The 23,851-nt window shown below is 37.0% G+C and overlaps 1 protein-coding gene and 1 pseudogene across 2 annotated transcripts; both read left to right on the plus strand.

Annotated features, from left to right (window-relative positions):
* Window positions 1-2,606: 2,606 nt before the first annotated feature.
* LOC311625737 (transmembrane protease serine 11B-like protein) lies at window positions 2,607-23,341 on the plus strand. The gene is made up of 10 exons (XM_084890278.1): window positions 2,607-2,813; window positions 9,997-10,112; window positions 14,951-15,069; window positions 15,157-15,224; window positions 17,481-17,641; window positions 18,305-18,343; window positions 18,844-19,018; window positions 19,971-20,230; window positions 20,706-20,848; window positions 22,728-23,341. The coding sequence occupies exons 1-10, from the start codon at window positions 2,806-2,808 to the stop codon at window positions 22,887-22,889; spliced, it is 1,251 nt and encodes a 416-aa protein (XP_084746404.1). The 5' UTR covers window positions 2,607-2,805; the 3' UTR covers window positions 22,890-23,341.
* Window positions 7,627-8,260, plus strand: LOC311613613 (large ribosomal subunit protein uL1-like; annotated as a pseudogene). Its single transcript has one exon. The product of its transcript is annotated as a large ribosomal subunit protein uL1-like (transcript).
* Window positions 23,342-23,851: the final 510 nt, after the last annotated feature.

Genomic DNA, 23,851 nt, shown 5'->3' on the forward strand with positions numbered 1-23,851 from the left:
TTTGTATACAGAATCCTAGCTGCAAGGAAGTCTGGGAAATGTAATTTTTAGCTTTCTAATATCTACAGCATTAAAAGCAAATGTAGAATGGAGGATGAATGAGTCAACACACTATTAATAACCTCATTCCTTTTTAAAATTTTATTTATTATTATTATTTTTTGTTAATACTCACCTGAGGATATTTTTTCATTGAATTTTAGAGAGTAGAGGGAGATGGAGACACACACACACACACACACACACACACACACACACAGAGAGAAACATCAATGTGAGTGGGACACATCGATTGATTGCCTCCTGTATGTGCCCTGACAAGGGCCAGGGATTGAGCCTGAAACTGAGGTACCAGTATTCAGCCACTACTGAACCTGAGACCCTTCAGGTCTAACCTAATTCCTTTTAACATTGAATTAATATTCCATAATATTGAAGTGCCATAGTTTGTTTAACCATTTCTCTACCAATTAATAATTTGTTTCCATTTTTTTGCTTATGCAAACTTTGTAATAAACTTCTTCCTATATTTTTATCTGATTATTTGTGCCAAGATAGATATCTAGATAGATACCTAGAAGTGAAACTAATTGGTAATGGGGAATATAGTTTTAAAATTAAATAGATGCTGCCAAATTGCCCTCTAAAGTTTTTACCTCATTCTAACTCCTACTATCAATACAGGAGAGCCCATTTCTCCACATGCTTACCAAATATTGAAATAATATTTTTAATTTTAGTGTCTTTTATTATTGTTTTAATGTATACTTCTATAATTACTAGTGGATGATATTGAGTATCATTTTATATGCCAAGTGAACACCCATATTTCTTCTGTGAATACTGTAAATCCTACTCATATTTAATATTAAGCTATTCAATGTTTTGTTAACTTTTAGGATGTCTACATATAGTATGGTTGTTAATCATTTATTTCAAACATATAATTTAATTACTAAACATATATTGGATACTAAGCATTCTGATGATTATGATGAAAAACAGATATATAAGATACAGTCAGTGCCTTCTAAGTTCAAGCAGCTTTCACTTTCATTCAGATGATAGGACCACCCCAAGGACAAATTTAAATAGGAATCAGTAACATAGCAGATGATTAAATCCAAAATGAGTACTGACAATGGTACTTAGAGGCACCAGAAAAAGGAAGTGGCAATTAGGTTGGACCATGAAGCAGGAATAAACATTGGGTGGGTAGGAATGGCAATCCCGAGAGTATTAAATAGCACAAATAAAAGGATGGAGGGTGGGAAGCACTTTCCTTAAAGAAATGAAACTAAGAAATGGCTTAAGTGAAGTAAATCTTTAGACAAAATAATTGCTAAGATAATACAATGTCCTGAGCTTTGTGCCAAGCACTTGGTACATATGGTGTCAGTTGATGCAACAACTTTACAGATATGTTATTGTTAGATGTCACTTTTGCCCATGAGGAAGCTGAAGCTCAGAGACATACATATATCACACAGCTAGTTACTAGAAGAACTGGAATTGGAATAGAGATCATGCCCTTTCTGTTACAACAAACTACTATGGAACAACATGGATTAAAAAAAAAAAAAAAAAAGATGGCATTCTAAAGAGACTTGAACATCAACTGAAGACGTTTATCTTTTATCCTAAAAGCAATTTAGAGTTTTGAAGATAGAGAAATGTCATGACAATTAGTATCATCATTCAGGTGTCTATTCAAAAGCTTTCTTCTCAGAGAGACCTTTCTGGACCAATCTAAAGATAGCTACACCTGTTTCTCCCCGCCCTACTTCCCCCCCCCCGCCCCCGCCCCAATATACACATACATTACTTTCAAACCAATTACTCTGCTTTGTTTTCTTTATAGCATGTATAAATATTTTGTATTAAATTATATAATTGCTCTTTTATTGAGTGTTTGTACTTCCCATTCAAGTATTAGCTTCATGAAGGCAGAAAATTTATTATATCCAGCATTGTATTTTCACTGCTAGGAACAATGTGCAGCCTCAGGAAATACATGACAAATAGTTGTTAAATAAATGAATGGACTGAGTGAATGGTTAAAAATATGAAAGATGGTGCTAAGAATCTAGATATTTGTATCCAAAATATCTAAATTACTTCCTAATTTTTTTTGGTAAAAATTTTGTGACCCGAAAACTTAATCCATATTTACTTAATAACATAACTCTTGACTAGATCAATTAGTTCCATTTTTAAAATAATTACCAAAATAGGACTGATGTTTCTTACACCAAAAACTATCTCTATCTGTAAATCTATTTCTATATAATTATAAACCCAGTTAGAGTTTTTAGATGAAGCATGTTACAAACGAGTAATGCTGTAGCTGAGTTATTGTATTAAAAACACACAAAAAACAACAGTGCATATTTAAGTCATTTGTCAAAGACTGCTCTGGTGAGTAGAGTTGGTTTCACTGTGGAAGAGCTCTGTATCAAAAAGGAATGAATGGAATCTGAGTCAGAGCACTGATTCACCAATATTTGGTGGCATTTCTTGGGCGGACCTCTCAGGCAACCAATCCAAGTGATGCTACTATCTTTTTCTAAGTATACAACTCTAAGAGTGATTTTCAGTTCTTCCTTTAAACCGCAGAAGCACAGCTGTCACCAACACTTGTTAAACAAGTTTCTTTTTAATTACCCTCTGCTATTGCACCCAACCCTTAAAATCCCAGGTATCATTGTGGTTAGCACATTTACGCGAGAACCACTGGTCAGGACAAAGAAGTGCAGAAGTTTCCTTTATTGCTTTCGACACCAACAGCCAATATATCGGCACATTATGTATAGGTAAGTGGAGATTTGCTCGCCTGAAATTCCGACAAAAATAAAACTACACTTTTTCCTCAATATGACTCCCACCCAAGGACTGTAGTAAGATAATCGAGTTTAGGAGGAGTTTGTAATTTTTCCACAGATTTTCAAGTTTCCTGCCTGGAGACAACCCTATCACCTACACACATTTTTTGATTTGGAATTTGTAGTTTTGTGCAGTGACTCAGGGAGTGCTTCAGAAAGGTGACATGCAGCTTAACAGATGTGTGACTTATTGTAAAATGGAAAAGAGGAAACAAAGAGATTTTTTTCTCTTATAAATCGAATGTTAAATTGTTATTGCTGGTGATCATGATTATGAGTTACTTGTGTGTTTTTTTTTTTTTTAACATTTTGTGCTTTTTAAAGTGCTATCATGAATATTGTCTTGAATCTTACAGTATTATTGCTTCATAGCTGGTTTTGTTTGTTTTTTGTTTTTTTGTAGAATCATACATAAAACCTAGGAAGTCTGTCACTTTTAATCAGATATTTAATCATGTAATTTTATCTGTAAAATAATCATGAATTAGAATGGTTTAATTATGTATAAACATGTGTTTTTTATTTTTAATTTAGTATCTAACTAGATAATTATTACATGAAGTGAACAGTGATAATGCCATTTTAAAAGCTTACTTTTAGTTCACAAAGCATTTTCATAAAAATGAATGCAAAATAGCAAAATTAAGTGAAACTAATTATAAAATATTTTATGTTCAGGTAACTGTGTAATATGAATGCATACCTTATATAAATACTTTTCTAAAAAGGTTCATCTTGAGCCATTAGTTGAGCCCTTTAACACACACACACACACACATAATTTTTTTACATTAGTATTCACATAAAAATGTTATTAGAAAGATTATACTTACTGTAATAAGATATGGTAAGAATATTTTTTCTTGAGCTAAAGTAAATATTTTTAATTAAAGATATTATATTACTCCTACCCGGATGTTTTCTTATTAGTCTCAGCTCTGATGTACCAGGGGAAAAAAGTAACTATACACACTTAGCAGAGAGAGGAAACAGCATGATTGCTTTGTTTTGTTTTGCCTATAATATAGTCATCACTTTTATGCTGGGTGGGTGATTTTCTTTTTATTCATAGGGCACCTCCTTCATTTCCTTCAACATTTTGATACTTGTGTGAACTCCCAACCTAAAAGATTTCAAAGGATTAACCCATTGTTTCTAAGCATTCCTAGTTACCTAGGAAAGCTTTTAAGCCCTAATTCAGTGGTTAGCTAGTCAGAGTGAGGCATTAATCTGATTATCAGGAAGAGGTTGAGTGGATTTGGCAACTTGATTGATTCTGCAAGTACATTTGAAGAGACCTTAGTCAATCCTATGGTTGCACTTGGCTGCCTGAATGATGAACACCAAGAGAAGAAAAGGAACACTGGGAGTGGAAGTCAAGACTTCTAAACCACATTTTATCAATTTAATTTTTTAAAATTATAGTCCTACAGGATCAAATAGGAAAAATCTCAAAAGAAAGTTGTGTTCTAATTATATCTTGTTATTAAAAACACTTAACCATGAACTACTTTGTCAAGCTATGACAAAGTAGTTCATGGTTTAGTGTTTTTAATAACAAGATATAATTAATATTCTGCATGCTCTTTCAGTAATTTATTTTATGTGATTTTACCTCCCAGAAGAATTTGTAGTATGAACTACCAGAAAGATTGACTAAGTAGCTGAGAGATTTTTCTTCCTGGGAAGTCTGTCACTTTTAAGCAGCTGTTTAATCTGTACAATGGTTTGTAAGATGTTTAGGTTATGAGTTAAAGATTGTTAGAACCCAGAGGAGCATCTGAGCTGGTAACAAGCAATAATCAAAGTGGACAAAGAGGAGAGGAAGTGTAAATATACAATTCTAGACTGTTTTCAATGAAGGACAGTTGAAAATGAGATTGTTATTTTAGTTCCTTTTCAAACGATTGTGTCTAAATGAATTCTAAGACATCTTGTTTGATTAAATTTTGATAGATTTAAATTTACTTATGTTCTTATATGGTACAAGTTCTTAAACTGTAGAAATAAGAAAAAAATATTTCCCAAATCTATATGAAGGTAAATATTTAAAAATAAAACTAGTCAAATTAAGAAACGTATAAATACAACCTCCAGTTAAGACACTATTAAGGAAAAAAAAAAAAAGAGTTCATGGGAGACAGAAAAGTAAAGAAAGGGTGTGGGCTAAGGGTGTAGAGAACCAAGCAATGAGCAAAGCAGTTTTGGAGCAGTTGAATGCTTATGATATGAAGTAAGAGGCTAACCTTTCAGTGAAGGGTGAACAATATTTTGAATTTGACACTTAAGAAACATGCTGACACTATAAACTCTTTTGAGAGACATCAAACAATATGACTGTAAAATTCAAGAAATGTATGAAAAATCAAGAAATTAGTTGTAGTTAGAATGGAAACAAATTTTTGTCTTAAAAAGGGAAATATAAATTTTGCATAATATTTTATACAGCATGTATCATAATACACTAGTACAGCTTTGTTTCTTTCCTGTTTTTTTTTTTTTTTTTTGGATGACTCCTCAGATAGTATCCACAACAATGTTAACTATCAGTCTGATATTTCTAGTTATATAATGGAAATTTAAATGTCTCTCAAACTCAAAATATAAAATATTTATAATTTTTATCCTCAAGTTACCTCCTTTAGGCTTCATTTACTCTTCTTTATTTCTTGAGATAAAGACTTATGTTATCTTTAATATATTCTCATTCTTTACCAATATAGCTAACTAATTACAAAATTCTGACAAATATAATATTGTAATCTTTCTCAAATTAATCACTTTCTTTTCTTGCTACCACCATCCAGGACTCCATCATTACATTCCCATAGATTACAGTAGTCTCTTTACTCATTGTTCTTCTCATTTTTTCTCTCTTCTTTAAATTACCATCATGCAGACTACTGGCAGATTCCTATTCTTAAGCAGCACAGGTTTTCATGATAGTTGTGGCTCTTCTGATTAGCACTGAAGTCTTTCCACAAACTGTATTCCTATGATCTAACTATCCTTCATAATTTAGTTGTCCTTAATATCCCTTGGCTTCATGCATTTACTTCTTCAAAAAGTATCCTATTTAATAAAGAGATAGTATGCAAATTGACCATCACTCCAACACAAATGATTGAACCCCTATGTGGTCAAAGATGGCCATCCCCATATGGACCCAAGATGACCACCACAAGATGGGGGGCAGTAGAGAGCAGTTGTATGCAATCAGGTCAGCAAGGAAGGACAATTTGGAGGGACCAAGCTGGCAGAAGAGGGCAGTTAGGGGTGACCAGGCCTCCAGGGGAGGGCAGTCGGGGGAAACCAGGCCTGCAGGGAAGGACATTTGGGGGGAACCAGGCCTTCAAGGGAGGGCAGTAGGGGGTGTCCAGGCCTGTAGGGAGGGCAGTTAGTGACAACCAGGCTGGCAGGGGAGGGCAATTAGGAGCAATCAGGTCGGTTAGGGGGTTATCAGGTAGATGCCACTTCCCTATCTAGGCATCAATCAGGCTGGCAGGCAGAAGTAGGTAGAAGCAATCAGGCAGGCAGGCAGGCAAGCGGCTGGGAGCCAGCAGTCCTGGATTGTGAGAGGGGTGTCCGACTGCCCGTTTTGGTCTGATCCGGGATCTGGCCTAAACGGGCAGTGAGACATTCCTTGAGGGGTGTCATATTAGGGAGGGTGCAGACTGGGCTGAGGAACACCCCCACTCCATGCACAAATTTTGTGTACCAGGCCTCTAGTTATCTATAATGTGCTAGACACCACCCCGCTCCCTAAGTATAAAATAACAAATAATAACATGGCCCCAGACTACAATATGGTCACAGCTAGAAGTAAAATAATTGTCATATAAAAATAAAAAACTACTTTCAATGTAGACCCATAATAGGCTGGGCCAAGGAAGACATCAGTGAGCAGGGGATGACAGAGTTGAGTAATAAAGTTTGAATGTAATCTCACTGGGTAGACTTGAGGTGGACATTTTAGGTAGAAGATCAGAATGTGCAGGAATGTGGAAATGTGGAAGAGTTAGTTTGTCCATGGAACGCTAAGTAGTTTGAAATGACTGGCACATAGATTAGAAACAGGTGGAAACACAGGTTTAAAAGTGAAAAGAGATGGTGAAGAGGTTGGCATATCATAGAGGCATAGTTTATTTATAGAACTATGTCAGAAAAGCAGAGGGTAGAAGATAAACAGATAAAAAGAAGTTCAAAAATATGATAATGGAGTTGTAAATATTCTCCTCTGATGCCTTGTATTTTTTCAGTAGCCTAGGAAGTAAGGCTATCAGCTAAGCCTGAGGATGGACCAGACGGTGCTGGAGGTTTGAGGAAAAAGAAATATGAAATAGTTTTCAAAGAGAGTAAAAAAAATTGTGAGGATTAAAAATTTTTTTCTCTTGAAAACATCAACCCAATTAATTTTGAACTGAAAGCCCATATATCATAAACACAGCTCCTGGTGTTGACATGGTTAAGTGAGAATCTGCAGCACCAGGAGCATTAAAGTGCAGATTCTCAGGCCCTTTTAGGAATCTGAATTCATTAGATCTGAGGTAGGATACAGTAATCTGTATAGTTAAAAAACACTCCCAGGTGTGTCTGGCTAAGGTCATCCTCCAATCACATTTGGAGGAGACCCACCATATAAGACAAAAATATCAATACCTTTGTTTTGACATCAAAGGTGTTGCCTCTCTGTTGATGTCAGGAGTCTCTAAAGAAGCAGAACCTAGTTTTGCAGCTAGGAATCATGAGCAGCAAAGTCTCCTGCAACACCGAGGTGGTGCGGGAAGTCCTGCACAGGAACCAGCGCAAGCGTCGGAAGTTTTTGGAGACTGTAGATCAGTTTGAAGAACTATGACCCTCAGAAAGACAAATGCTTCTTGGGCACCATCCGTGTAAGTCTAATCCCCACCCCAAATTCTCTGCATGTGCTCTGGGGTACCAGCAGCACTGTAATGAGGCCAAAGCGATGGATCTCTCCCACATGGACATCGAGGAGCTGAAAAAACTCAACAAATATTGTATAAGAAATTGGTGAAGATGTACAATGCCTTTTAGGCTTCAGAGTCTCTGATCAAGCACATCCCACGAATCTGGGACCCAGGACTGAATAAGGTTCGCAAGTTCCCTTTCTTGTTGACCCACCATAATGAGAACATGGTGGCCAAAGCCGATGAGGTGAAATTCGCTATCAAGTACCAGATGAAGATGCTGTGTCTGGCAGTGGCTATTGCCCACGTGAAGATGACAGAAAATGAGCATGTGTACAATATCCACTTAGCTGTCAATTTCTGATGTCATTGCTCAAAAAGAACTGGCAGCATGTCCCAGCTTTGTATATTAAGAGCACCATGGGCAAGCCCTAGCACCTGTACTAAGGCCCAGCTTAATAAACCACACTGCTACTGTTAAAGAAATAAAAAGAAAAAAGTAACAGAACCTATAATATACCTCTTTTTATAGATAGATAGATAGATAGATAGATAGATAGATAATAGATAGGTATATCCTATTGGATATAATAAATTATATACTGTATATCTATATGCCCATAAATTTATATCTATCTATCAATATAGCACTCATTATATCTATCTAACCTTACTATCATCTATCTATCTATCTATCATCTATCTATCTATCATCTGGAGAGTGAGTGGCTTTATTTTAAGGAATAACTTAACACAGTGTGAGATTGGCAAATATGAAATTTATAGGACAAATTGGCAGGCTGCAAACTCAAGTAGGATTTCCATGTTACACTCCCAGGACAGAATTCCTTCTTCTTCCAGAAACCTCAGCTTTAGCTGGGCCCTGGAAAACTTTATCTGATTGGATGAGGCTGAATTATCTCCTTTATTATCAAGAGTAATCTTTTTGTAAAGTCAACTGATCATAAAAGTTTACCACAGAATATATTCACAGCAAAATGTAGACTAGTGATTGACCAAACAATTTGGGTCCAAGCTTGGCCAAAGTTGACATAAAATTAATCATTACATTATCCAACTTCATCTTTGGCCAACCTATGACTAACAGTTTGCTGCAAGAAAATTGTATTGCTGGCTATTCTTTGAGCACTACATGTTGTCTTCTCTTCCTAGACATGTTTCCATGTCTTGTTGTCTGGAAAGTTCAACTTAAGCAGTGGCTCTAAACACATATTTATCCTATATAATAAAACCTAATATGCAAATTGACCAAACACGGATTGACCAGTCACTATGAAGTGTACTGACCATGAGGGGAAATATACTCAATGCAGGAGCTGCCCCCTGGTAGTCAGTGTGCTCCCATGGGGGAGCACTGCTCGTCCAGAAGCCAGGCTCACAGCTGGTAAGTGCAGCGGCAGTGTGGGAGCCTCTCCTGCCTCCATTGCAGGCAGGCAGTAAGGAGCAAGGGGTCCCTGAATGTGAGAGGACGCAGACTGGGCTGAGGGATGCCCTCCAGTGCATGAATGTCATGCACCAGGCCTCTAGTTGTAGAAATGAAACACAGTGAAAATACTTTATTGTCTATGCTTGTCTATAAAAGATCGTTTTGAATCATATCCACAAACAAATTAATAAGAGAGATGAACACTGCTTTGACCCAATATAGCACTTCATATTTGTTGTGTTTTGTATATAATAAGGACATAATAAATAAGATAGGCTTATGATCATACTTTAAACATTATGATATGCTTAGGCATAAAAAACTCCTAAGACATTTCAATTCTCCACCCCTCTTACCCTGCAACCTGGCAAGCTGGTTATTTACTGATTTCAACTTTATCACTATCCACTGATCATGGGAAGGAACTAGATGCTAAGTATAGATATTTTGGCGTACCAACCATTAAACTCCTGAGAAATAATTTCATAGCACAGATCCAGACAGGTTTGATTATAAAGGTAAGCTCATGGACTTTCTTTCTTCCCTCCCTCTCCTTTACTAGTATTCTCTTTCCCTCCCTCCCTCCCTCCCTCCCTCTCTCTCTCTCTCTCTTAAAATATCTTTTGCTATTACTGTGCCTGAATTGTGGAGCTTCTAGATATGGGCAAAAGGAGAAACAAATATTTAGAATGACTAATTTTTTAAATGCATCCTTCATATTTATGTCCTTTTCTTGCAGACCAGTCACAACTTCCCGTACATCTTTGCCACTATGGATAATTGTCCTCATTGTGTTTGGAGTGTTGGCAATCCTGGGAATAATTATTGGTCTCCTGGTTCATTTTCTGGTAGTAGGTTGGTAAAAAATACATTTTTACTTATAGTTTGTTGTAAACTTTATTTCCATTTCTACAAAAAAAAAAAAAAAAAAAAAAGAGACAATTGCAAGCAATGAACTATTTCTATTTAAATGTTTTTTTTCTGGGATTACAGATAGAAGAATATATACCATATAGAGATATGAATGCATAAATACATATTTGATAGGCAGGAAAAATACTCTACCAAGATGGTATTATATGTTATTTATATTTAAAGTATTACTTATTTTATGTGAAGAAGAGAAAACAAATAATATTGCATTTGACTAATTTTTATTCCTAATAAAATATTAATATAAAATTCCTTTAACATAGATTAAATATTTTGAAAACATGAGGATAGTTGGTGTTATTATTAAAAATAATGTTTTAACTGTAGACAATATTATATTTATATTTTACTATGAAAGACAAAAAATCAGCATACTTCTCATTTTTCTCCCAAACTTCCCTGCAGTTTATAAGTAATATTATTATGTTATGTTTTCAATGTTTATAACACTTCTGTCTGGTTTGTAATCATAATTACTACAGTTATTTTTTTAGTTTTGAGTATGCATACCATTAACTTTTTTTCATGACTTTGGCATTATTGCATTTCCCCCCTACAAAGTTATATATACTCATAATTTAAAGTGGCAGAGCTTTTTATAAAAAAACTAGAGGCCTGCTGCCCGAAATTCATGCATGGTGTGGTGTCCCTCAGCCCAGCCTGCACCCTCTCCAATCTGGGACCCGTTGGGAGACATCTTTCTCACAATCCAGAAGTGCTGGCTGCCAATCACTCACCTGCCTGCCAGCCTGATCACTCCCTAACCACACCCTTGCCAGCCTAATCAACACTTAACTGCTACCCTGCCGCCCAATTGCCCCCAACTACCTTTCCCTGAAGGCCTGGTCCCGTCCCCCCAAATACCTTCCCTGCAGGCCTGGTTGCCCCAATTGCCCTCCCCTGCAGGCCTGGTTACCCCTAACTGCCCTCCCCTGCAGGCCTGGTTTCCCCCAACTGCTCTCCCTCCCTTCAGGCGTGGTTGCCCCCAACTGCCCTCCCCTTCTGACCATCTGTGGCATCCATCTTTGATCACATGGGGGATGGCCATCTTGTGTGATGGTGTGAGGGTCAATTTGCATATTACCTATTTATTATATAGGATGCAGCTCCTCTTCCCTTATTTCCAGTTTCTCAGAAGCAACCACTTTCAACTCTTTCAGTTGATTCATAATATTGTTATGTCCTAATTTTTCAACTATTGGTTTTATATATTCACTTTATACTATGGACTATGAGGATTCTGTATTCATTCACATCCTGGCTACATAGTTCACTTGGGACTTTCCTTCAGTAACATCTTGGGGATTACTTTCAATTGTATATTGGACTTAATTTTCTAATGCCTGCATCCCATATTTTATTTTTATTATTTTATTTACTCAATTATGGTGGCATATCTAGGAGCTTTCTGAGAAGTATACATTTGGACAACTTGCATGTCTGAAAATGTCTTAATTCTACACTGAACCTTAATAAATAGCATAAAAATTTTGTATAAAAATCCTGAGCTGAGGATATATTTATTCATTTTAGAGAGAGGAAGGTAGAGGGAGAAAAACATTGATGTGAGAAAAACATTGATTGCCTATCATACCCACTCCCACCTGGGATCAAACTTGCAACCTAGGTACATGCCTTGACTGGGAATTGAACTCGCAACCCTTTGGTGTACAGGATGATGTTCCTAACAATTTTACCACCCAGACAGGGCTCCTCTTCCATTTTTTTTTTTACTAAATCCTCTAGATTTTCACTAAATTGTATATTTTGAGTTCTTTTTAAAAAAATATATTTTATTGATTTCTTACAGAGAAGAAGGGAGAGGGATAAAGAGCTAGAAACATCGATGAGAGAGAATCATTGATCAGCTGCCTCCTGCACACCCCTCACCAGGGATGTACCCGCAACCAATGCACATGCCCTTGACGGGAATTGAACCTGGGATCTTTCAGTCTGCAGGCCGACACTCTATCCACTGAGCCAAACCAGCTTCAGCTTTTTGAGTTCTTTATTCTATAATATCATTAAGACAATGGGAAGTCCTAGTAAAAACTTTTCCTTTGTTTCATGATAATTATAAAAAGCTTCTTACTGGATCCTTTGTAATTATTAAGTACTCTTTTTGATTTGGACAAGACTGTTTTCAAAGGATTATTGTGGGAAGTGAGACTAGGGGTGGCTCATAGGCTAAGGGAGTTTGGAATTTATATTTTGGTTTGTCTCCTCAAATGTTCTCTTATTCAGTCTGTTATTTTTCTTTAACACTGGGGCACATTTACCTTCAGTTTTTAATACTTAAGAAGCTAAGGTGGTCCTGAGGATAGTTCCTTGATTTACACTTTCTGAATCATGGCAGAGTGATTCTGATTTGTTCCATTTTTCACCCCATTTGGCTCCAGCAAGTTGCCTCTGCTGGGACCACACATAATAAAAATGTCACAGTAGTATGATTTCACTTTTATTTTCACTACCATCATTGTGGAGTGTCAAAATAATTCTCTTCAGAAATATTCCTTATCTTTTTCTACAATCTCAAGTCTTATTACTAGAATCGTAGAGTCATTGAGAACTTTTGATCATCTCAACTTGGGAGGAGATGAATTTCTGCTCTATACACTTCCACACCTTAGTGTATATTTCAGTTCTTGTCATATTAGCTTTATAGTTTTTTATTTGGAGTCATGGATGTTGTCTTTCCTTTCCCTTCAACTTGAGCCCTCCACCTTTTTTTCTAATCTCTTCCCTCCCCCTCCCCCGAATTTAAAGCAGGAGAAGTGTTTATACTCTGACAGCTTCAAATATAAATGTTTTTATAATTGATGCTTAAACTGTTATTAAATAGAGAACTCCTAGTATAGATTAATCCACCAAAATGACAACATCATGTGTTTGTGTAAGTTTTCCTTAAAGAAATGTTATAAGTAACCAACACATGGAAAAATTGCAAAACATGTTCCTTCTTTCTGCCCCTTTTTCATGTTTTTCAATTCTTATTGGTATTTGAACCAATAGAGATGGGAATGTTAATCATAAAGTGCAAGTAAGCCTTATCAATACCCCATCCCTAAGGGGTTATTTTCATCTCATCAGGTACCAACAGAACACAATGGCTTATGCACAGTGGCCCAGCATAGCGAGCAATCCCAGTGGCCCGTTAAGATTGCTGCATAAAATTAAATTAAAAATATGATATTCAAGGGTTGATTCCTTGTTCCAGAGTATGGTTTTTTAGTCTTAAATGTCTTAGACAATTACATATTCAGTTTATCCACTGTACCTGGGGGGAAATGCTCCATGCAGTTGAAACAAAAATTGTTCCTATCTTGCCAATTTATTGTTTTTTACATTGAAAATACTCATGGCTGCCTAATTGCTGTAATAGATACAAATATTTATGAATCTAATTAAAGAACTGAAGCATTCATTGTGAATAGTAAATTATAAAACATGAATTTGAATACTTTACAAACATATATTTTATTGATTTTTTTACAGAGAGGAAGAGAGAGGGATAGAGTTAGAAATATTAATTAGCTGCCGCCTGCACACCCCCTACTGGGGATGTACCCACAACCAAGGTACATTCTCTTACTGGAATCGAACCTGGGACCCTTTAGTCTGCAGGCCGTCGCTCTATCTCAGTGGATAGAGCGTCGGCCTGCAGACTAAAGGGTCCCAGGTTCGATTCCAGTGGATAGAGCGTCGACCTGCAGACTAAAGGGTCCCAGTTAGGGCGAATTTGAATACTTTCAAGGTCTACTTTTGGTATTTATGGTAAAACCTAATCAACTACCATTGCAAAACTTGGTCTCCGTAGTAAAGAACCCATGACTTACAGACAAGCTAACTACAATTAATAATTAATAACCAAGCCATTTTCAGCATTTTATTTAGAAACTTATGGCTTTTTTATTATTACCTTTCTCACTGTAAATTGTTTTCACATTTTTTACAGCAAAATAGTTCATATTTTATTTTAAGTATAGTATCTCCCTTCTCTGAATTCATATATAACAATTAACTTTATCATTTAATTATCCTTATGGGTATCTCACTAATAATGATTTAATCCTCATTGAGCCTGTCTCTTCCACAAAAGTGTTTTTAAAGGCAATAATTGTATTCAAAATAATATTAACATTTGTTTAGAGATTATTATATGCTAGATACAGTTACATAGCATCTAACATATTCTTAGGTGCTTAATATCTATTAAGATTAGAGGTAAGATACATCAGATGCCAGCTTAGTGTCTATGAAAATTTAGGAAGGAAATGTAATGGATTCGGTATGGGCTTTGGACAGATCAAGTTTTGATCCTTGGCTTTCTTACTAGCTTTATGATAATGGATAAGTTACTGCTAATCTCTAAAACTACATTTCCTTGAAAAATGGGTATACTTCATCTGGCTTTTGTAAAATATCTTTACACAGTAATTATTTCATAAATTATTTCACATAATTGTCTGACAATATTCTAGCAGAAATTTTATTTATATTATATGGTCCTACCTGTCTCAATCAAGATGTATCAACTTTTTATGATTTTTATCTAATACGTATCTACTTCATTCTTGGTCTTATAAATAATTTCACAATGCCTAGGTTATCTAATAAAAAACATGCCAGAAAGATTCACAGCATTTATCAACATCTAATGTGAGCACAGTTCTTATTAGTTGGTATTACTATGTAATCTATATTTGGATTGTAAACCCATTTCACTTAAATAATTCTTGGATTATTTCTTTATCTCACAGAAAACACAGTCTACTACTACCAAGGTAACTTTAAGGTTTTGAATATCCCATATAATAGAAATTATGAAAAAGAGACATCATCAGAAAATAACTATCTTAGCACAATTCTTGAGACAAAGGTAAATTAGTGTTTTTCTTGTTAATTCTCTGAAATACAAATATATTATTGGAATTTGATGTTTGACCCTATGTATTCTCTTTAACAGATGACTGATGCATTTCAGAGTTCTGACATTTACAAACAATATCTCAATTCTCAAGTTATCACACTGGTGTAAGTAACTGACAATAACATAAAAGAGATCAACCTACTATAATATTATTATGCTTATAATGCTCCTATAAAAAGAGTCTCCTATAAATATATCACAATAATTATCCAATGAGTTACTAATATTCAGTATTGTCCTAAGCTAAGTGTCAGATTAATTGTTCAGTATAAAACAAAAGGAAATATCAGGCAATTTAACTGAGTTCATTAGACCTATTGAAAATGTTATCAATTTTTAAATTAAAGAAAAATATATCCCTCTGGTTTCATAACTTTTTATGTTCAGAAAACATTATTAAATGGTCCCTTAGACTGATGTTTGATGCTCTGACATTTTTATTTAGCAGTAGCATAAATACAGAATTTGTCTTCTCCAGTCTTCCTTCTTGCAAGTTAGCTAAGTATTTTACAGAACTATTCTAGAGTTCTTATGGAAAAGAATATATCTCTACCATGATTTGATACCCAGGCAATCCTTCTCAACACCACAGCAGGAAGTAAAATACCTGTGCTATGTTTTCTGCATGTGGGTTTGAAGTAGCATGAAAAAAGTAGAGGGAATTCTAGAATAGGAAATTGATAACCTGAGCCCAGCCTTTGCCACTTAGTAACCCTAGAAATGGGAAAGTCACCATACCACTTTGAATCTGCTCCCCTGTCTGTGAAATGTTGATAATGACACCTACACTGCATCACTCATAAAACTGTGCGTGGGATCAAAAAAGATAATATGCCTGCAACAATTTGCAAATAAACACATTTCAAATGAAGGGAATCATGCTGTTACCTTCATGAATGCCACCAGACTGCCTACATTTCCCCTACTCCTGGAACTCATGGAACTGCTGGAATTGCACAATAAATCAAGATTTCAATTAGCATTAACGACGGGGGTCAAGTTTAGTACTGGAAAGAAATAGGAGACTAAAATTACCTCTCAGACAAAACTGCAATGACCAGAAGACTTCCCTTTTTTGATACCAAGGCAATCTTTCTAGTAACTTCAGCTATTTATAGGAAGGGATGGAGAGGTAGTGTCCCATTTGGGCACACCCTGTGACAATAACCAAACTCTCACTCCCATGAGCTGAATGCTTCCTAGGAATGATTATCGATTTATACACCAAGAGATGGTAACTCATTAGGGAGATCCAAAGCATAATGGTGCCACTTCAGACACTACCCTCAAGGTTGCTTGATCATTCCATGAGCCAGCCTCATGGGCTTCCCAGTTTCAGACAAATCAGCCCTGAGCACCACAGTCAGATGAATCTTCCTCAAGCATGATTTTATTCAACTTCTCTTCACTGCTGTCCTTTGGCTAGCATTACAGGCCTTCCTAAGTCCAGTCTCTTTGACACTGTGGTCACTAGCTGACTGAACAGAGGGAGACAGAGTGCACATGTAAAGAGCCGGGTTGTGGAGTCAATCGTACTGAATCTGGATCCTAGTTGAGTAGCTATGCATTCTTGAGCACTTGAAGGTAACCTCTCAGAACCTCAAGTTTTCCTTGTCTATCAAGTGAAGACAATGACACCTGTGCTGCACGGTCACTGGGGAGACTAAGTGTGATAATAAATGAGATAAGCAAGTATTTAGAACACACAGACGGCCAATAAACACCAATTAATGTCATTGCTCTCTAGTTATTCTGGAGTACTATTCCTCCTCTGCTCCGCCTGGTGACATTTTCTGCTTGATGATGAAGCAGCAGCAGCAATAAAAATGCTTAACGGCCAGTGTGCATGTCACCTCTTTCATGAAAAGTTCTCTGATTCTTTAAGTAAAAAAGGACTTACCTTTTTTCTTATCAACAGCAGATAAGATAAATATCTTACCACTTCTGCCACATTTATTATAGTCATGTGTATACATATTTTATCTCTCTTAGAAATCTGGGAATTTCTTGAGGGTGGGAAATGTGTCCTAGTCATCCTCGCATGGCCCAGTTGTTTGTCTAGCAGTTGCTCAATAGATGATTAATCAATGTCCGAATAAATGATCCCAGTTCTTGTACCCTGTGCCTCAGGCCTTTCTTATTTTTCATATTTGTAGAACTATTTATCCTCTAAACTGAATAATATAGCTGCATGTATACTGCTACCAAGTAAAATGTAGGTAGAAGCATAATCCTGTGATTAAAGTGAAGGTACTGCACAGACCCCTAAAAATCAGAAGAAATCAAGATATCAAAGATCAAGGAAAAAAGAAGGAAATATAATTTTTAAGCAACATATGACACCTTTATGTTGTTTCCAGTCCTGATAGAAACAGCGTGACAGCACATATATTGCTGATGTTCAAGGCTTCCAGATCAACGAAGGAAAACACAAGAAGAAGAATTGAAAGCATCTTACGGCAGATGCTTAGTGACAAGTCAGGATCCTTGACTACAGATCCTAATTCTCTTAGGCTTGTGGGTAAGCTCACATATTAGATGACAGCAGTATTACTTTCGTCTTTTAATCTGGACACATATCACAAGCACCAGCAACAAAGCTGATCCTCAATATTTTTTAAAAAGATGAATGTCATTATGTCATTGTTTTACATCAGAACAATTAAAAACACTCAAATCATAATGTCACACCTTAAAACTGGTTCTGGGGAGGGGGGGGACGGGGAAGCTACTTGTTATTTAAAAATGGATACTAAGCCTTTGAACAGTTCCTAGAAGTAATGGTGTGTCTTGCTATTCTTTTTAGGATCTCCTGTAGCTTTAAAAAACTGCATAGTATCTGCTCTTATGACTGCTCACTTTTTGAAAGTTATGTTTGTATGCTAACAAAAATCAGATTCACTCGTGGAGACTTCCTGTTCTTACAAAGGAAGACACTGGCAATTTTCCACTCCAGATGATATACAATACAATTTTAATTAGGTAGAAGGAAATCTCTCACATGGTACTATGAAGATGATACTCATATCACATTCACATACAGTAAAAGAACAGTTCGAGTAAACCCATGTTCTCTCCTTCCTATTGACATTTATCCTGAGAGTCCTACCTACCATCTCACTCCATAGGTTCCAAGGCCAGTGGACTATTTCATTTACCATGTCTTTTTTTTGTTATATTTCAGAAACCACTAAGGCTGATACTGAAAGGATTATCAACAGCCGTAAGTTCAGATACTTTTTAATTTAAATATATAAGACGATCTAAAACATAAGTCAAGATTTGTTACTTTTGGCCAGGCACAGGTCTAAGTGCTTTATATACAACTTGCTTAATCCTCACAACAATTCTAAAATTAATTGTTATTATTATTACCCCATTTTAGAGATGGGGAAACTGAAGCACAAAGAAGTGGCATAATTTGCCTAAGTTCAACCAGCTTGTAAATGTGGGAACAGAATTCAAGCCAGGGGGTATGGTTGCAGAGGCCATGCTCTTAATCATGACTTTACATGCCTCCTACAGCTTTTATACTCTTCAAGGGCTGAGATGTCTTGGAGGTCCTATGGAGGCGATTCAAGGGTTGCTAGTGATTCTGTTCCTACCAGTGTAAGATATTGTCAGACAGACCATACGAGAATATCTCACTTCACTCTCAGCTTTGTCATCAAATCAACCTTATTTTTCTATTCTCAATGGGACAAAACTGACTCCCTCCGACAGGCTGTGGGAGACGAGCGAGGATATCAGCTACATATGATAGAGTCAAGGGAGGTTCCAACGTTCGGGAAGGAGAGTGGCCCTGGCAAGCAAGTCTCAAAGTCAATGGCCGACACTACTGTGGGGCATCTTTGATCAGTGACAGATACCTGGTGACTGCAGCTCACTGCTTTCAAAAGTAAGTTCATCATGTTGCCCAGGCTAGGGGGACCAAAAGTTCTTGGTACATTCCCAGTTGGCCTCCATTATCCCAGTTTAATTATCAGTAGCACGCCCTTTCATTCTCAAAAGTGTCCTGGGAGGTTTGGAAGACAAATGATATAGTAAACCAATCTAAGGCTTTCCTACCTTACCAATAACAATGGGAAGAGTCATTCATTCATACTATGTCATATGTATCGCACATGGTTCTTATCTCATGTCACTTTATACTGCAACTACTTGTAGTTGCTAAAACACATCATCCCATTTTATACTTCCCTCCCCTCTTCATGGGCCTGTCCCCTTGTCATTTTGTAGTCACATGTGACTTAGCTCTATAGTTTCACCCAAAATGCTACTTTCCCCAAGAAATGGTCCATTTCCTAGTGCAGTGTTTCTCAAATTTTTGATATATGTGTACCCCTTCTATAATTTTTGTAATGCTGAGTACCCTTCACACTCATGAGAACATAGAATTAGGCGCAGCTAAGCACGGTGCAGTGCAAATCCCCACCAAACTCCTGTGCAACGCGTACCCCCACCAAACTCTTCCCGTACCCCTGGGGGTATGCGTACCACACTTTGGGAAACACTGTCCTAGTGCATGTATATAACTGTGGTCCCACTAATTATATACACAATCATTTAAGCAATCATAGTTGCCTGTGTTTATGCCATCATTCATTAGACTTAAATTTCTTGAAAGCATGGGTTACTTATTTTTATTTATGTATTCTCATTGCCTTACACAGTGTATATTGAAAGGAGTCAAAGAAGGTTTTAAAAATTATCTTACAAGTCGAGTTCTATCATTAATAATGAATTATCAAGTAAGGAAAATTTAATGTCATGAAAAGAGTATAATAGATGCAGATTGTATTTCTATCACTTTGAAATAAATACCAAATACATGATTTTTGTTTCTTTAGGACACTCAATCCACAAAACTATACTATCAGTTTTGGCACCAAAGTAACTCCCCCCTATATGCAACATTATGTTCAACAAATTATTATTCATGAAGACTACATCCCAGGCGAACATCATGATGACATTGCAGTTGTCATGCTCACTGAAAAAGTTTTATTTAGGAATGATGTCCATCGGGTTTGTCTTCCTGAAGCCACACAGGTGTTTCTACCTGGTGAAGGCGTTGTTGTTACAGGATGGGGCGCACTTTCATATAATGGTAAGTCCAGTGAAATCTTAACATAGTGACTAAGGTACACGGCAACAAGAGACATTAGTTATCTAGGTACAGAGTCAAAGGCATTGTTTACCTCCGGATGCCTAGTACTCTCAGGCAACTTCTCAGAAAATGCTGCACTTGGATCTATGGCTTTGCAAATTGCCTTGCTTTAGAACATTTTAAGGAGACCAACTTGTGAAATCTCTCTAGCTGGAGAGCCTATGTGAGAAAGTTCTGGTCCAAAGATTTAAAAAGAGAGGCAAGGACATAGGAAGGCAGCATTAGGAGGATGTTTCAAACCGTTCTCTGAACATTTCTTTTTCATTGGTTTTACTGGGAGGGGGGCTAAGAGGGCTTTCTCATCCTAAGAATAGCAAGAGTCAAATATAGGTCTTATACACAAAGGAAAAATCAAATTTCCCATCTTGCTCTGTTTCAGAGCAGCTCTTTTGCTGAGAATGTTTACTTCTTTTAGGTAAATACCCAACAATACTTCAGAAAGCACCTGTGAAGATTATCGACACAAACACTTGTAATTCTAAGGAAGCATACAATGGTTTGGTGGAGGACACGATGCTATGCGCTGGGTACATGGAAGGACATATTGATGCTTGCCAGGTAAGTCTGAACATTATTCACATTGGACATACAATATACTGTATAATTGACTGCTGTTATCTTATGAATATTTTTCAACATGAAGAGAATTCTATAGTTAAGTTAATTTGTACTTTGACAGTCTGTCAAACTCCCTCAATGTGGCACTAAAGTGATCCTTCCCTACATGCAACATCTATAATAATAAAAGCATAATATGCTAATTAGGCCCGACAGCCTATTGACCTTCCAGACATCATTCTAGTCATCTTTTCTTGAATGAAGCCCTGGCAGCAGGGGCAGAGGCAGAGGCAGTTAGGGGCGATGAGGCAGGCATGCAGAGTGGTTAGGGGTGATGAGGCAGGCAGGAGAGTGGTTAGGGGTAATCAGGCAGGCAGGCAGGAAAAGGGTTAGGAGAGATCAGGCAGGCAGGCAAGTGGTTAGGGGTGATAAGGCAGGCAGGAAAGGTGGTTAGGAACAATCAGGCAGGCCGGCAGGTAGGCAGGCAAGTCATTAGGAGCCAGTGGTCCTGGATTGCAAGAGGGATATCTGACTGCTGGTTGTAGGATTGGGCCTACACAGGCAGTCGGATATCTCCTGAGGTGTCCCAGATTATGAGGGGGTGTGGCCGGACAAGGTAATTTAAGTATCTGAGAGAGCCCCCCATGCACAACTTTGGTGCAACAGGCCTCTAGTGTGTTTATAAGTATTTAACAAACACTTATGTTGGACTTACTCTGAGCCAAGCACAAACTGAAGTCCTTTACAAATATAAATCCTTTTAATTATGACTTTGTGATGTAGCTACTTTCATTATTATTATTTTATATATACTGAAACTGAGGAGAAGGTAATGTAATTTACACAAGGTCACACAGCTATTTTTAAAAAATATATTTTATTGATTTTTTACAGAGAGGAAGGGAGAGGGATAGAGAGCTAGAAACATCGATGAGAGAGAGACATCGATCAGCTGCCTCCTGCACACCCCCTACTGGGGATGTGCCCACAACCAATGGACATGCCCTTGACCAGAATCGAACCCGGGACCTTTCAGTCCGCAGACCGATGCTCTATCCACTGAGCCAAACTGGTTTTGGCAAGGTCACACAGCTATTAAATGAGAAAGCTGGCATCCAAAATAGGTAGTCTAGCATCACAGTCCATAACCTTGATCATATTTCAATGAAGAATCAGTCTCAGGTCCTAGCCAGTTTGGCTAAGTGAATAGAGTGTCTTCCCATGGACAGAAGGGTCCCAGATTTGATTCTGGTCAAGTGCATGTACCTTGGTTGCAGGCTCCATCTCATGCACTGTGGGAGGCAATCTCTATTTCTCTCTCTCTCTCTCTCTCTCTCTCTCTCTCTCTCTCTCTCTCTCTCTCTCTCTCTCTTCTCCCTCTCTTCCATTCTCTCTAAAAAAAAAAAAAAAAAAAAAAAATCATTGGAAAAATATCCTCAGGCAAGGATTAACAACAAGAAAAAAGGAAATCAGTCTCAGAAAGTTTTCAATTATTTTCATCTCATTTTTACTTATTTTTTTAGCCTCCTCATGATTAGGGGTCTGGCTACTTTTCTCAGATAGGAGGCCGTATAGTGAGAGCTTATCAATAATATATGTCTCCCAAAGCTTTCTCGTGGAATTAGACCTTGTAACTTATCAGTTCATGCCTTGAAGGTTCAGGTCAATTCTAAAGAGCCCCAGAGAATATATTCTGGATGATCACAGTTACATTCTGGCCAGAGTTACAATTAAGGATGAAGAATGGATTTACATCATATACCTCCCTATGATCTTTATGAAGCATGAAACACAAACATCATCTTGGCTTTTCATTCAGGGTAATTTAAGTACCTGGGAGTAAATTTTCACAATGATAAATATTCTTTGTTTTATTTAGGGTGATTCCGGAGGACCACTGGTTTACCCCAATTCTCGACATATTTGGTACCTTGTTGGAGTAGTGAGCTGGGGTACAGAATGTGGTAAAATCAACAAGCCAGGTGTCTATATGCGAGTGACCGCCTACCGCAACTGGATTGCCTCCAAGACTGGTATTTAACAGAAAAGCATCTTGTAGAAACTATCTTAGGTCATTTTAACCTATTACTCCTAAGCCTTATGTAACGTGCATTTTCAATTAGCTTATACAAAGGTTGTTTAGAAAAAAGTATGGTCCTGAGGGAGTATTTATGAACTTTAAGCAGACGCTACAAAAGAAGAAATTACATGTTTAGTCAAGGAAGGCCTAAGTTAAGAAAGCAATCTTATAAAAAACTAACAATTACTATTTGTTTTCTATTTCATGCACCCACATTGTGAAATACAGCTCTTGGTTTTAGGCATTCAGACTTAGCAGAATTATGAAAGTATGTTCTTGTCTATTGCAAGTTACCAGGCAATACTGTGAGAGACTGGAACCAACACCTTCTGACAGGTGGGTTGGAATGTGCTGTATCTGCCCACAAGTTATAGTTTTTGTGAAAGGGGTATGACTGTGAACTAAATATGGTCAGAATGTAGGCCCTAAATTAGAGTCTCTTATTTGGGTGCTAATCAGCTTTTACAGTTAAAGAATTTCACAATCAGCAAATTGGGTAAAACAACCAGGTGCACTCAGTAATTCTTCAACGTTGATTCAGGCTTCTGTAGAAATTCTTTATCTGTAACACATGTAAAAAGAAGTAGCTATGAGCCATGGAAATGTCTAATGTATTTTACATTCAACAATAAAGATAAATTTAAAAAAATAAAGGAACAAAAAGTAGATTATTCTTGTTCAATATGAGATTTTTCTTTTCTTTTTGTTTGTTTTCTTATTAGTCTTTTGCAGGTAACTTTCTTCTTTTATTTTTCTGTTATTGCTTCCACTTGGTCAACTGCTTGGGAAAGGGCAACATGGCAGTTAAAAGGCTACCAGGAGGCAGGAAGGAGAGGCTGGGCCAGATCAGGGGCATGCAGTGGACAAGAGAGGCTCCTAGTCACATTTGAGGATGAGGCTGCATCAGCCAGGGATGGGGCCGG

The sequence above is a fragment of the Pipistrellus hanaki genome (assembly GCF_964339955.1).
Source record: "Pipistrellus hanaki genome assembly, chromosome: 1".
Taxonomy (NCBI): domain Eukaryota; kingdom Metazoa; phylum Chordata; class Mammalia; order Chiroptera; family Vespertilionidae; genus Pipistrellus; species Pipistrellus hanaki.

Coding starts and splice junctions, on each gene's coding strand:
- LOC311625737 (XM_084890278.1), top strand. Junction 15,070..15,156: donor GCACAATTCTTGAGACAAAG/GTAAATTAGTGT, acceptor TCTCTTTAACAG/ATGACTGATGCATTTCAGAG. Junction 15,225..17,480: donor TCTCAAGTTATCACACTGGT/GTAAGTAACTGA, acceptor TGTTGTTTCCAG/TCCTGATAGAAACAGCGTGA.